Genomic DNA, 16,313 nt, shown 5'->3' on the forward strand with positions numbered 1-16,313 from the left:
GAGAGTGAGAGAGAGAGGGGGACAGAGAGAGAGAGAATTTTAACATTTATTTATTTTTTCTTAGTTCTCGGCGGACACAACATCTTCGTTTGTATGTGGTGCTGAGGATCGAACCCGGGCCGCACGCACGCTAGGCGAGCGCGCTACCGCTTGAGCCACATCCCCAGCCCCATTTCTTAACGTTAAGATAATTTCAGAAATACTGTGATATAATTGTTTAGAGGGAATGTCTGTATCTTTTGCTAGATTTTGAGATCCGTTTTACTCATTTTGCCCCATAATTACTCCTAAGGTGTTCTGCAAGAAATAGGTGCTTGATAAATTTTCAATATATGGATTAGTACATTTTGTAAGGTCATTGTCTATGTTACTTACCTATGGGCTGTGGCCACATTCATGTAGATGTTGATAGATGTGGGTGATAAAACAGCCTTTTGTTTTCATTGAGACAAGGCAGAGAGACTGTCTTCCACTCCAGACTGTAGAAAATTGGGAAATTTTCACATATATCCACTTTCCCCTAGAATATTTATCCTAGGCCTTTGTTGAATATGTTCTTTGGTTGAAGGAACACAGTTATAAGCTTGGTTCTTGCTTGTTAGTTCTTTTCCTGAAGCCATGAAGTTATTCTCCTTTATCATATTCCAAAGGCATTTAAATTTTGCTTCAGTATTGAGGTTATTAATTTACCTGGAATTCATTTTGTATATGGTATGAGGTATCATGTTTGTGTCTGTCTCTTGTGTCTTGCACATCTTTTTCTGAACTAACACCACACTAAATTGCTTTAGCTTTATATCAGTTTATAATATCTAGTAGAATAAGTCATTTTTTTTCTTGTCTTGCTATTTTTTTGACATTTTGTATTTACCTATAAATTTTTAAAGAAATTTGCTGAATTTCTTTAAAAACAAAACCAAAGTTTAATTAGGATTGTATTGAATTCGTAATCAGTGCAGGAAGATTTATTTGTAACTTACAGTCTGTGAACATAATATCTCATTTATTTAGATTTTCCTTAATTTCTATCATGCTTTATGATTTTCTCTGTAAAAGTACATCTTTTGTTAAATTAATTTCTAGGCAGTTTATGGTTTTCAACGTAAATTGTATTTTTAAGCATCCTGATGCCGCTTATATGAAAATTGCTAACTTTTTATTTTAAAGAACTTTTATTTTGAAATAATTATGTATAGTAAGTTCCAAAATAGTACAGTTTCGTGAATCTTCATTCATCTTCCCCCAATTATGACATCTTCTGTAACTGCAGTATATCATAGTATACAAATAATCAGCAACTTGACATTGTACAACATTGTTAACTAGATTACATGACTTATTTCATTTTCTTGAGTTTTTACATTACACTTTGTGTTATGTCTGTATGTGTAGTTCTGTATAGCTTGATCCCATGTATAGATTTTTGTAACCACCATTGCATTCAAGAAAGAATTGCTTTGTATTCTCTTAGATTTTCATCTTTGTAGTGGCCAATTCTCCAGTTTTATTATCTTGAAAATGTTAAATAAATGGAACCTCAATCTCAACATGTAACGTTTCGAGATTGATTCTTTTCACTAAACATAATGTCTAGAAGATAGAGCATATATAAATAATTCAATTATTTTTGTAGCTGAGTAGTATTCCATTGTATGAATGGATTTATCAGTTTGTTTAACTACCCACTAAGGCATTTAGATTGTTTTAATTTTGGGATATTTTGTATGAACAGAAGCTTTAATTTTTTTGGGATAAATGCCCAAGAATGTGATTGGGCTGTGTGGTAAGTGCATGTTTAGTTTTATTAATAAAACCAACCTGACTTCTACCAGTAATGTCTGCTAGATCCAGTTTGTTTATATCCTTGCCTGAAATTGGTATTACCATAATTTTTATTTCAGTCATTTTAATGGTATATAATGACATCTCATTGTGGTTTAATTGGTTTTTCCTTGACAACTAATGGTGTGCTTATTTGCTTTCTGTGTATTCCTGTTATTCAAATGTCTGTTTATATCTTTTGTCCATTTGTAATTGGATTGTTTTCTATAGTATCCACAGGAGAGTTCTTTATATATTCCAAATACAATCCATTTAACAGATACGTGTTTTACAAATGTTTGTAATTTGTAGCTTTTTAAAAATGATTTTATTTTTTTAAATACATGACAGAGGAATGCATTACAATTCTCATTACACATATAGAGCACAGCTTTTCTTATCTTTGTGTATAAAGTGTGTTCACACCAATTCATGCCTTTATACATGTACTTTTTTCATTATAATTCTTATTACACATATATACTACAATTTTTCATACATAAAGTATGTTGACACCCAATTCAAGTCTTCATACATGTACTTTGGATAATGATGTCCATTACATTCCATCATCCTTGCTAATCCCCTGCGCCCTTCCTTTCCCTCCCACCCCTCTTCTCTATCTAGAATTCATTTAATTCTCCCATGCTCCCCCTTCTTACCTCACTATGAGTCAGCCTCCTTATATCAGAGAAAACATTTGGCATTTGTTTTTTTGGGATTGGCTAACTTCACTTAGCATTATCTTCTCCAGCGCCAGCCATTTACCTTCAAATGGCATGATTTTATTCTCTTTTAATGCTGAGTAAAATTCCATTGTGTATATATGCCACATTTTTTTTTACCCATTCATCTACCAAAGGGCATCTAGGTTGGCTCCACAATTTAGCTATTGTGAATTATGCTGCTATAAACATTGATGTGGCAGTGTCTTGTAATATGCTGTTTTTAAGTCCTTTGGGTGTAGTCAGAGGAGAGGGATAACTGGGTCAAATGGTGGTTCCATTCCCACATTTCCAAGGAATCTCCATACTGCTTTCCATATTGGAAAGTGTACCTTTTTTCCCACATCCTTGCCAACACTTATTGTTGTTTGTTTCGTAGTAGCTGCCATTCTGACTGGAGTGAGATGATATCTTAGAGTAGTTTTGATTTGCATTTCTTTGATTGCTAGAGATGATGAGTATTTTTTCATATATTTGTTGATTGATTGTATATCTTCTTCTGAGAAGTGTATGTTTAGGTCTTTGGCCCATTTGTTGATGGGGTTATTGTTTTTCCGGTGCTTAGCTTTTTGAGTTCTTTATATAACCTAGAGATCAGTGCTCTATCTGATGTGTGAGGGGTAAAGATTTGCTCCCAGGATGTAGGCTCTCTGTTCACCTCACAGATTGTTTCTTTTGCTGAGAAGAAAGTTTTTAGTTTGAGTCCATCCCATTTATTGATTCTTGATTTTAATTCTTGCGCCACAGGAGTCTTATTAAGGATGTTGGGGCCTAATGCCACATGATGAAGATTAGGACCTACTTTTTCTTCTATTAGATGCAGAGTCTCTGGTTTAATTCCTAGGTCCTTGATCCATTTTGAGTTAAGTTTTGTACATGGTGAGAGATAGGGGTTTAATTTCATTTTGTTGCATATGGATTTCCAGTTTTCCCAGCACCATTTGTTGAAGATGCTGTCTTTTCTCCAGTGCATTTTTTTGGCACCTTTGTCTAATATAAGATAATTGTAGTTTTGTGGGTTAGCCTCTGTGTCCTCTATTCTGTACCATTGGTCTACCAGTCTGTTTTGGTGCCAATACCATGCTGTTTTTATTACTATTGCTCTGTAGTATAGTTTAAGATCTGGTATAGCCATGCCACGTGCTTCACTCTTCCTGATAAGGATTGCATTAGCTATTCTGGGTGTATTATTTTTCCAGATGAATTTCATGATTGTTTTTCTATTTCTATGAGGAATGCCATTGGGATTTTGATCGGAATTGCATTAAATCTGTATAGTGCTTTTGGTAGTATGGTCCTTTTGATAATATTAATTCTGCCTATCCAAGAGCAAGGTAGATCTTTTCATCTTCTAAGGTCTTCTTTGATTTCTCACTTTAGGGTTTTGTAGTTTTCATTGTATAGCTTTCACCCCTTTCATTAAGTTGATTCCTAAGTATATTATTTATTTGTTTATTTATTTTTTTGAGGTTATTGTGAATGGGGTAGTTTTCCTCAGTTCCTTCTCAGAGGATTTGTCACTGATATACAGAAATGCCTTTGATTTATGGGCGTTGATTTTATATCCTGCTACTTTGCTGAATTCATTTACTAGTTCTAGAAGTTTTCTGGTAGAGTTTTTTGTTTTTGTTTTTTTTTTGGTCTTCTAGGTATAGAATCATAGTCAGCAAATAATGCTAATTTAAGTTCTTCTTTTCCTATACATATCCCTTTAATTTCTTTCATCTGTCTAATTGCTCTGGCCAGTGTTTCATGAACTATGTTGAATAGAAGTGGTGAAAGAGGGCATCCCTCTCTTGTTCCAGTTTTTGGAGTGAATGCCTTCAATTTTTCTCCATTTAGAATGATGTTGCCTGAGGCTTAGCATAGATAGCCTTTATGATATTGAGATATGTTCCTGTTATCCCTAGTTTTTCTAGTGTTTTGAACATGAAGAGGTTCTGTATTTTGTCAAATCCTTTTTCTGCATCTATTGAGATGATCATATGATTCTTATCTTTAAGTCTATTGATGTGATGAGTTACATTTATTGATTTTCATGTTCAACCAACCTTGCATTACTGAAATGAATTCCACTTGATCATGTTGCACATTTTTTGATATGTTTTTGTATTCAATTTGCCCGAATTTTATTAAGAATTCTTATATCAATGTTCATTAGAGATATTGGTCTGAAGTTTTCTTTCTTTGATGTGTTTTTGCCTGGTTTTGGGATCAGGGTGATATTGGCCTCATAGAATGAGTTTGGAATTATTGTCTCTTTCTGTATTTCCTGAAATAAGTTGAAGAGTGTTGGTATTAGTTCTTCTTTAAAGGTCTTGTAGAACTCGGCTGTGTATTCATCCATTTCCTGGGCTTTTCTTGGTTGGTAAACTTCTGATGGCTTCTTGTATTTCCTCACTTGATATTGGTCTGTTTAAATTTTGTATATATTCCTGACTCAATGTGGGCAAATTGTATGACTTAAGAAATTTGTTGATGCCTTCAATGTCTTTTATTTTATTGGAGAATAAGATTTCAAATAATTTCTAATTATCCTCTGTATTTCTGTAGTGTCTGTTGTGATATTACCTTTTTTATCACTTATGCTGGTAATTTGAGTCCTTTCTCTCCTTCTCTTTGTTAGCGTGGCTAAGGGTCTGTCTATTTAATTTATTTTTTATTTTTATTTATTTATTTTTTGAGAGAGAGAGAGAGAGAGAGACTTTTATTTATTTTTTAGTTTTTTCGGTGGACACAACATCTTTGTTTGTATTGGTGCTGAAGATCGAACCCGGGCCACACGCATGCCAGGTGATCGCGCTACCGCTTGAGCCACATCTCCAACCCTAATTTATTTTTTTAAAGAACCAACTTTTTGTTTTTTCAATTTTTTTCAGGTGTTTCTTTTGTTTCAGTTTCATTGATTTCAGCTCTAATTTTAATTATTTCTTGCCTTCTACTGCTTTTGTTGCTGATTTGTTTTTTTCTGGGGCTTTTGGATGAAGTATGAGGTCATTTATTTGTTGACTTTTTCTTCTTTTAAGGAATGAACTCCATGCAATGAATTTTCCTCTTAGTACTGCTTTCATAGTGTCCCAGAGATTTTGACATGTGGTATCTGTATTCTCATTTACCTCTTAGAATTTTTTAGTCTTCTCCTTGATGTCTTCTGTAACCCATTGTTAATTCAGTGGCATATTCTTTAGTCTCCAGGTGATGGAGAAATTTTTATTTTTTATTTTGTTGTTGATTTCCAATTTCCTTCCATTATGATCTGATAAAAATTATGGTAGTATCTCTACTTTTTTGTACTTGCTAAGAGTTGCTTTGTGGTCTAGTATATGGTCTATTTTAGAAAAGGATCCATGTGCTGCTGAGAAGAAAATGTATCTGCTTGATGCAGGTTGAAATATTCTATATAAGTCAGTTAAATCTAAGTTATTGATTGTGTTATTGAGTTCTATAGTTTGTTTATTCAACTTTTGTTTGGAAGATCTATCCAGTACTGAGAGAGGTGTTAAATTCACCCAAGATTATTATGTTGTGGTCAATTTGATTCTTGAACCTGAGAAGAATTTGTTTGATGATTGTTATGTCTTGTTGGTGTATGGTGCCCTTGAGCAGTATGTAATGTCTATCTTTATCCCTTTTGATTAACTTTGGCTTGAAGTCTACTTTATTTGATACGAATATGGAAAACCCTGCTTGCTTCCGCAGTCCATGTGAGTGGTATTGTTTTTCCCAACCTTTCACCTTCAGGCTGTGTATGTCTTTTCCTATCAGATGAGTCTCCTGGAGGCAGCAAATTGTTGGATCTTTTTTTAATCCAGTCTGCTAGCCTGTCTTTTGATTGGTGAGTTTAAGCCATTATTATTTAGGGTTTCTATTGAGACATGGGTTGTATTCCCAGCCATATTTGTTTACATTTAACTTGACTTGGTTTTCCTCTTTGATTAGTTTTTTATTTAGTGTACTACCTCCCTCTGCTGATTTTCATTGTTGTTTTTCATTTCCTCTTCATGAAATATTTTGCCAAGGATGTTTCATAGTTCTGGTTTTCTAGCTATAAATTCTTTTAACTTTTGTTTATCATTAAAGGTTTTTATTTCATCTTTAAATCTAAAGCTTAATTTTGCTGGGTACAAGATTCTTGGTTGGCACCCATTATCTTTCAGAGTTTGATATATGTTGTTCCAAGATCTTGTAGCTTTCAGAGACTGTGTTGAAAAATCTGCTGTTATCCTAATTGGTTTTCCTAGTATGTAATCTGATTCCTTTCTCTTGTGACTTTTAAAATTCTCTCCTTGAAAAATTCTGTATGTTGGGCGTTTTCATCATAATGTGCATTGCTGTGGAATCTGTTGTGATTTTGTACATTCGGTGTCCTGTAGGCTTCTTGAATTTGGATTTCCAATTCATTCTTCATGTTTGGAAAGTTTTCTGATATTATTTCATTGAATAGATTGTTCATTCCTTTGGTTTGGACCTCTATGCCTTCCTCTATCCCAGTAACTCTTAAATTTGGTCTTTATATGCTATCCCATATTTCTTGAATGTTCTGCTCGTGGTTTCTTATCATTTTCGCTGTGTGGCCTATGTTCTTTTCAAGGTGATATATTTTATATTCATTGTCTGATGTCCTATCTTCTAAGTGGTTTACTTTGTTGGTGATGCTTTCATTTCAGTTTTTAATTTGGTTTATTATTTCTTTCATTTCAATGATTTCTGTTTCTTTTGTTTTAGAACCTCCATCTCCCTGTTGAAGTGATCTTTTGCTGCATGGATTTGTTTATGTAGCTCATTGTCAAAGTAATCTTTCACTGCCTGCATTTGTTCTATTATGTCTTCTTTGAGGTCCCAGAACATCTTAACCATGTCATTTTTTTCTGTTGTAGCTGCCAATGCTTCTAATGATGTGTTTTCTTGATTTGTTTGTGGTACTTTCTTCCCTTGTCTTTTCCTGATGCTCATGCGACTTCCTATCCCGCTCTGTGGATCTCTTGTGTTATTGTTTTTAGCCTATAGATTTGTAGTGCTCTTGTAGGGTTCCAAGATCCCTCCTTTGTGGGGAAGGACAATGTTAACAGATCCCGATATCAACAATATATCACCTGTTCAAGTGGAGATTCTATCTCATAGCCACTCCCACCAAAATTGGTAAGAAAGGTTTTCCAAGATGGAGTTGGTTTGCCTTCATTGCTGGGGCATCTTGTGAGGTGGGGGGAGCTGGGCAATGGCCCTGTGGTGTGGATAGTCAGCAGCCCAGTGACCTGAGTGGGAGTAGAGCAGGCAGTCTGGAGTTCTGCAGAGGTGCTAGTAGGTGATTCCGCTAAGCCTCCTGAGAGCCGTGCATGAGCTAGAACTTCGGCCCCCGATCTGGAGTCTGGAGTCCTACTTGAACGCAAAGGCTATGATTTCTGCTCTGGTGGTAGCAGTGCTGGTGATTTCTGCGAAAATCCGCTGTATAGGGGTCCTCTCACACTCTGAGGTGTCGTATTCTGTCTAGGTGTGAGACCTTGTAGAGAAGCTGCCTGTCTGCTTTCTTGGTTTCATGCCACAAAGCAGCCAGAAACAGGACCTCCTGTAATTTGTAGCTTTAACTTTGAAATCCAGTTTATCAAGTTTTCCTCTTATGGATCTTGATTTGGTGTTATTTCTAATAATTTTCACCTAGGCCTAGTGGTGAAGTTTTTTTTTTTTTTTAAATATTTGTTTTTTTAGGTGTAGATGGACACAACACAATGCCTTTATTTTTATTTGGTGCTGAGGATCGAACCCGGGTCCCACCTGTGCTAGGTGAGCGCTCTACCACTGAGCCACAATCCCAGCCCAGATTTTTTTTTTCAAGAATTTTTATCAGAATTTTGTAGTTTTATAGATAATTCCAGGACCATTTAAATGTTAACTTTTGTATAAGGTATGAGGTATTTAAACTTCATTTTTCGTTTTGCTTATGGATATACACTTCCTCTAGCACTGTATGTGAAAAAGATTTATTGCTTCCTTGAAGTGCATTTGCACCTTTTTGAAAATCATTTTTGTGCGTTTGTGCGGGTTTATTTCTGAGTCATATATGTTCCTTTTGATCTCTATATGTCTATCAGCTAATATCACATTGTTTTATTTAATATAGTTACTGTGTATAGAATGTTTTAAAATTGTGCAGTAATTTCTTCTCATATTATTGTTTTCCACTGTTGTTTAGCTATTTTAGTTCCTTTGTCTTTCTGCATAAGTTTTAAAATAAGCTTTATCTCTGTGAAAAGTCTTACTGAATTGTTGATGGAATCTTTAAGTCTGTAGACCAATCTGGGGAGAGTTTGTATCTCTACTATATTGATGTTTTTAGTTCTGAACATGGTATTTTAAAAATTTTTTACATCTTCTGTGATTTCTTTCATCAGTTTTTATATTTTTCAGTATACCAGTCCTGTATATGTTTTGTTAGCTTTATACTAAAGTATTCCATTAATTTCAGGGCAGGGAGGAACTATAAATGGTATTGTTTTTAACTTACGTTTCTATCTTTTTCTTGCTAACAAATAAGGACAGTACTTTTTGGATGTTGGTCTTAAATCGTGTAGCTTTGAGAAACTACTAGTTTTTGTTTGTTTGTTTGTTTGTTTGGATTCCTTTGCAGTCTTCTGAGTAGACAATCATGTTGCCTGGATACAGGGACAATTTTATTTCCTTCTTTCCCATTGATTTGCCTATTATTTTTGGTTTCTTCCCTTCCTTTGCTTCTTGGGAAAGTATTATGCTACCCGTAGTTGATAATGTTTCTATATAGATTTTTCTGTTCTAAATCCTTGCTAAACTCAGTCTTATTAATTCAGATGTTTTGTCTATAAACCATTTTGGAGTTTATGTATACACAATCATAACACTACAAATAATAACTTAGTTTCTTTCCTTTTTAGCCCTTACATCTTTTCCCCTTTACTTTCTTTGATTAGCATCTTTGTTACAATGTCCAGTAAAAATTATGCTAGTAGGGATGCTTGTATAGTTCCTTATCACAAGTAAAAGCTTTCAAAATAATAGCTTTCAGTGGAATGTTAATAAGGATGATTTATGCTGTGGGGTATTTGTAACATCCTACTTTTCTCAGATAAAGTATTTTCTGTATAGATATTTGGACTGTATCTCCTTCTCCTTCTCCAGATATTAGTGTGAAACACGTTGCAGTTAGACCTTCCTTCTTTATGTTCTAGTTTCTTGCAGTTCACTGATTCTAATGGTTTTTACTCTCTTCTAATGAACTTACCCACTGAGTATTTAATTTCAATGTTTGTCATTTTTCTGTTTTTATTCAAAATTTCTTGCTTATTCTTTATATTTTCCCTGCACATATTTTTACAATTGTTTGTTATTTAAAAAAAATTATTAGTAGTATTATCATCTGTGGATTTATATCAAGAATTCTGGATCTGTTCTTGGTGTCTATTATTTCTGCTGGTTCTTGCTCAAGTTTTATTTTGTTAGTTGCTTGATTATTTTTGACTTGATACTGTTTTTTGTTTTTTTTTTTAGAGAGAGAATGAATTTTAATATTTATTTTTTAGTTTTCGGCGGACACAACATCTTTGTTTATATGTGGCGCAGAGGATCGAACCCGGGCCGCACGCATGCCAGGCGAGCGTGCTACCGCTTGAGCCATATCCCCAGCCCATGATACTGTTCTTTATCTTCAAAATGTCATATTGGGATTTCTTTGCTTAGGATGAAGGTGCCAAGTTTAAGCAGGACTTGGATTTACTTACGTTAGGTACTTAGGAGTACTGTCAGTTGGGGATCACTAAGTTTATGGTTTGAGGTTCTCAGGGACACAAAGGTCATGTCAAGCTCAGCAAATGTGTAGGCCCATGGCTAAAACTCACTTATTATTCTTGCCCTGAATATGTTATTACCTTGTTGTGCTTAGCACCAAAGCAGCCCTTTTCTGATGTTCTTTCGGGTGAGATTGGGAGAAGAGGACACAGAGTGATTTCTGGTTTACTCTCTCTTTTGCAGATGTATCTTTTTCAGGATGGGGTAGTATACACATTATGTCAGGGGAGTTTCATATTTGACTCCTCTGCCTTGACAGGTACAGATTTACTCTGACTCTTGCCCCATGATATCACCCAAGCTGAATCCTGTTTTTATAAGGATTGACAAATACTCTTAGAGCATAAGTGGATATAATGCTTCAATGCTCCATTTATTTCTCTGGGGTTTTTTCTTAGATTTTTGGTTTGAGTAATTTTGGTACCTTAAAAAACTGTTTATTTTGTAATTTTTTACACACACACACACACACACACACACACATACATACATTGTGATTAGGGGGTTAGTGTAAGTAACAAGTTTGCCACTAATTGAAATGAAAAAAAATTGTCTTGTTTTCTAAAAAATAATTTTGGGAAATGTTCAGGAGGGTAATTATTTTAGATGAATGAATTACTATAAATTGGGAGGGAATTAAATTGTTTTGAGGACAAGTTACCTTTTTTGTTTGTTATAAATGTTGTTTATACCTTTTTTAAAAAATTTGTTTGAATCTAATTATTTTCTTATTTTAGGGGTAAAAATATTTCCATTATGGCTCATTCAAAGACAAGGACCAATGATGGAAAAATTACTTATCCTCCTGGTGTCAAGGAAATCTCAGATAAAATATCTAAAGAGGAGATGGTAAGACGGTTAAAGGTGAGTAAAATTAAGTACTTATTTTGGATATCTATTTATTGTGGGTTTTTTAGTGGGAATCATGTAGGGCATATTCAGGGCAACTTTAAACTAATTTAAGCAGCAAATGGCAGAGAAAGGATCTAAGGGAGTAGAGTAGATAAGGAATAGTAGGAATTCTTTGGCTACCACTGGTGGGAGAGCAGTTAGTAAGATGAAACTAGGGCTTCTCATGCTTAGGTTTAAAGAATAAGTTCATTATAATTTTTTTTTTGATACAAAGTCATCTCATTTTCCTATTACGTTATTTATTTTATAAAGCAACCAGTTAAATCTGGGAAAGTTTTAAGCCTTCGTACTGAGTACTCGGGCTGTAATTTTCTACAGTTATTTTGAGAGTAGGTTGCAGATTGACAGCTTTTCCGTTTGCTTCTGACAAATGGTAACAAATCAAGATGGATGGAGAACTTTCATAGATGAAGTAGTCACTGAATGACAAGGGTCTCTTTCTGTGTATATGAATTGTGTTTCACTTGTTGTCTTCAGGGCATTGATGGTCCCTGTGATGATTAAAATAGCATAGTGGGCAGAGAGATCATTAAGTTGATTTATCAGTTAGTTTAGATAGTCTTTATTTTTAAGCATTTTTTTCCTTCTAGGTTTTATCTACCTAGGCATATTGCTTGAAACATTATTGTTTTCATTTAAAAAAACCTGATATGTTAAATTTGTACATATTAGTGGGGTACCATGTAATGTTTTGATACATGTTATACCTTGTATAATGTTTCATGTTGTCTTGTTATTTACCTGAATGCTAGTGCTGAAAAATTTCTTAACAGTTTGTATTACTACATAGCGTATCTTTTATAAGAAGAAAAGGATATTAATACTATAATGTTTTAGTTGGGCATGGTGATGAATGCCTATAATCCCAACCATTGGGGAGGCTGAGGTAGGAGGATCATAAATTTGAGGTCTGTTTCAGCAACTTGACAAGGTCCTAAGCAACCTAGTGAGACTACATCTCAAAATAAATTTAAAAAGGGGGGCATTAACTCAGTGATAAAGTGTCCCTGAGTTCAATATCTAGCAAAAAATGCCCCCCATTTTATATGAGGACTAGTATTATACATGTATACATAAATATTAGAATACCACCTATCATATTTTTGAAAGAAAAGCTATTTTTACAGAGAGTAAATTTGCTGAAATGTGGGTATTTTTTCTGGTTCTGAACTTGTATGTAGTTTTATATGTTTCATTTTTCTGTGTATTTACATTCTCTTGACCTATTGAATTTTTTGGGAAACCATTATATTTATTTCCTCAGATGTATTTATTCCAGTAATGCTAGGTAAATATCCCTATTAGAAACTAATGTTGAATGTAGACAGTGCCTGCATGTACAAGCTGATTAGCATTTAGTGTCTTTTGGAGATGTTATTTTCTCAGACACCTTTTTTAATTTAGAGGGCTAAGAAGAGTTATTAATGAGCAGTATAATACCAGTTAAGTTGCAGAAAGTAGTGAAAAATTCTCATTATCTGGCCTTTGAGCAAGTTTTGTTGAACTTAGTGTAATGATTCCTATATTACTCATATTTAGTGTTTGGTAGTATGGTTTCAATATTTTACAGGCGGTTATGCTAAGCAGTAATCTGGTTTATACTTTTTCATCATTCATTTTCCTAATTTACACTTTCCACTATTTTTTCGCATCCTCCTTCTTAGAGAAATATAAAAAAGGACTTTATGTGGGATGATAATATTTTTTATATGTACCTGAGTAAGTCTTATCAATTATGTTTGTTAATGTATAGGGTGATATTATTTATATACTTCTAGTTTTTCCTGTAACATTTTATTCAAAATATAGTTAAGCTTCCACTCCTATGAAAAGATTCTAAAGATAAAAATAGGTTTCCCTTTGTGTGTTCTCATAAAAGCATGAACATTAAAAGTAATGAAAAAACCAAAAAATTAAAGTAGCCCTGGACATAATATACTTAAACTATACTGTGGGATTGGAAGGATTGGTCTATCGTTGGTTCTGGCATAATAGAACTGAGGGGTTGCTCTGTGAAGAACCTGTTTTTCCATGGCTGCTCTGAGAATTCAGTACAAAATCAAACCACTCAGATATCTAACTCTAGAGCAAGTAATATCCTTGCAGTGCACAGGACCAAAATGTAGACGTTGATACTTGCTGTTGGATCCCTGTGTGTAGCTTAGTATTTGCAGCACCACCTAGTGGATACCAAATGCTCACCTTGCCATTTGTGTTATATTTAAATGTGAGTTCTTGACAAATAGGCAATTTTCTTAAGTCTCATTTGAACACATATAATGTAGACTGAGACCATCATTGTGAAAGAGCACTTCACAATCACAATGTTCAAACTATGTAGTTCCTCACCATTCTTAGTTCTGTCTCACTTTTATGTGAATTTTTTAAAAAGCATCCATTTCTTGTAGCTTCCTTCTGCTCATCACATATATGCTTTTGGGTCAATGAAATATCCATATCATATTCTCTTTTACTATGACACAATAAATATTTTTTTTATGCTATAGTAGTCACTTCATGGTAACTTTTCAGAGTTTAAGGATGCACCTTTGACATCCTTTCCTGAGACTGTTTATATATTCTTTGTTGGCTGAATATATAAAACCATCGAGTAGTTTAGTGGCTGAGGTAGAAAACGAAATTGGTCATAGTAGGTTTTTAATCTAGAAATATACTTTTTCTTCTAATGAAAGGATCAGAAATATTTAAAAAAGGATACTATTTTTAAGGGCGTATTCCTTTTAGTCCAGTTGTATATATGGAATGAGATATTTCAATGAATAGTTTTTCAATAATGAATTGCAATTTTTAAAATAATGACCACTGTATAAATTTAATTTTAAACTTTTAAAATCTGGTTCACAGATAATAGTGAGTAAATGAAAAATATTTAGTATTTAAAGAAAATTTGTTTACCCTATAGTTCTAGAAGGATCTTATTCTCTCAGATACTTTCTATGGAAGAGTGTAAGGATATTTATTTGGAGTTAACCTTTGCAATTAATATGACCTTTATTTCAGAGATTATTTTTTCATGGAACATTTCACTATTTCATTATTTTTGTTTTCACATAGATGGTTGTGAAAACTTTCATGGACATGGACCAGGACTCTGAAGAAGAAAAGGAGCTTTATCTAAATCTAGCTTTACATCTTGCTTCAGACTTTTTCCTTAAGCATCCTGATAAAGATGTTCGTTTACTGGTGGCCTGCTGCCTTGCAGATATTTTCAGGATTTATGCTCCTGAAGCTCCTTACACATCCCCTGATAAACTAAAGGCAAGTACCAATTAAAAGAATGGATAAAAAATTTGATTCATCTTTCTAACTAAAATGGGAATTAAAATATTTTCTTGAAATTTGAGGGAATGATTTGTAGCATTCTTCTGTTAAGTTTCTGTTTCCTTTAAAATTTGGTTTTGAAAAACAATTTCTGATCTTCAGTATAAGTGGATTAATACAGTGAATACTGCATTTTTAATATTATGTCATCAACTCTGTTTTGAGATCATCTCTGGGGCCGTTCCTTTCCCTTTTTGAAAATCTATATTGAAGACCTATGGTCATTATTTAAATGATAGTAGCTAATATAAACCTGAATCTGACCTGTATAAAAGATACCAAATGATTGTAAGACAGGTGAGAAAGAATTTTAAAAAAGCAATAACCATTAAAAGTAATTGTGGAAACTATGGTTTAGATAATTACTGTCCGTAGGAAGGTTATTAATCTACACTGTGAAATGGTCAACAATTTGTTATTTCATTTAGTAAATGTTGATGTTAGGTAATGTGTCAGGAACTGTGTTTACAGTGGTGGGGGAAAAGAAGAACAGATATGGCTCTTGGATTCATGAACTTGCTTCTAGGTAATTGGAATGAGGAACCTATTCACTTGATCAAGTCTGCTGAAATCCCATTATGGAAGGCCCAACTGGTTCTGGCATGCTTGTTTTATATTTTGATTGGTGAAAGAACCTCACTATCTGAGGAAGGGAGAAGGATATATTTTGTCATTTAAAAATTGAAATTGTAAGATTTGAGAATAGTCAGAAACTTAACGTGGATAACATGAGTGGGTCATGTAGTTGTGTTCCCAGTTGTATAGCTTGATTTCTCATTGTGGATCTCTAATTTGGGTATATTTCAGTGGTTAAGGAGTGATGTATTTGTTTGATGTAGGCTGTGGCTCTTCCTCACCAGGTGTCTTTTGGGCATTGTCACAGAAAGGAAATATAACTTAAGACTGCTGCTATACATCTTCCTTACCTCTGTCGTGGATTTCTCAGTTTGTGTAATCATTGACCTATCTCAAAGGCTTTTGGGTAATGAAATGCCCTCCTAAAAGGATAGCTACAGGTCTTTTCTCTTTTTATAACAGGGCAATTTATGGAGAACAATATTGAAGAACTGAGATTAAATTTGGGGCTTCATGGATTACTTGCTAACTGAAAAATTTTAAGTACCTTGCTTTTCTGATCAATCTTTAGGTCTTATTCTAAATGACTTTTTCTCTTTGAGGGTAGTATTTTAAAATTATTGATTTTTAAGGGAACTTTATAGATATTTATGGGGTTGTTTTCACTTTCTGTTAGCATCAAGTTAATATTTTTCTTTGTCGACAGTAATGTTATATATATTTGAAAATTAGGCCATCTTTATCTTTCCACTGTCTTTGTTTTTATCATCAGCAAACTCTTTTTATATACTTGACCTCATGTTTAGTTCAGTAATTATTGCAGAAGTTTTAAACAAGTTGACTGTTATCTTTCCATCTCCAGATCAAGTCAGTATGGCATGTAGTCTCTTTCAGACAACTTAGGAAGGGTTCATTCATGGAGAACATATTTTATGTAGTATTACTTTCAAAGCAACTGCTTTTGAAGGTTGTACTTTTGATAGTACTTTTCTTGAAAAGCTACTCAATTGTTTACATATTACATTTCTTCACTTTATAAAAAGCTTGCTCATTATTTTACTTCAGGGAATATTTTTTCTCTTACTCATAACATGCTTTCTTTGCATAATTAGCTTTCATAATTTT

General features: G+C 33.7%; 1 protein-coding gene across 6 annotated transcripts in view; it reads left to right on the forward strand.

Moving 5' to 3' along the window:
- Positions 1-16,313, forward strand: part of Pds5b (PDS5 cohesin associated factor B) — a 195,783-nt gene that overhangs the window by 62,943 nt on the left and 116,527 nt on the right. For all 6 annotated transcript variants that reach the window (XM_026395124.2, XM_026395125.2, XM_026395128.2 and 3 more), the window contains exons 2-3: positions 11,096-11,222; positions 14,346-14,549. In XM_026395124.2, coding sequence (XP_026250909.1) covers positions 11,115-11,222; positions 14,346-14,549 — 312 coding nt within the window. In that variant the 5' untranslated portion in view covers positions 11,096-11,114. The remainder of the gene's footprint in view (positions 1-11,095; positions 11,223-14,345; positions 14,550-16,313) is intronic.

Source organism: Urocitellus parryii, chromosome 2, assembly GCF_045843805.1.
Source record: "Urocitellus parryii isolate mUroPar1 chromosome 2, mUroPar1.hap1, whole genome shotgun sequence".
Taxonomy (NCBI): Eukaryota; Metazoa; Chordata; class Mammalia; order Rodentia; family Sciuridae; genus Urocitellus; species Urocitellus parryii.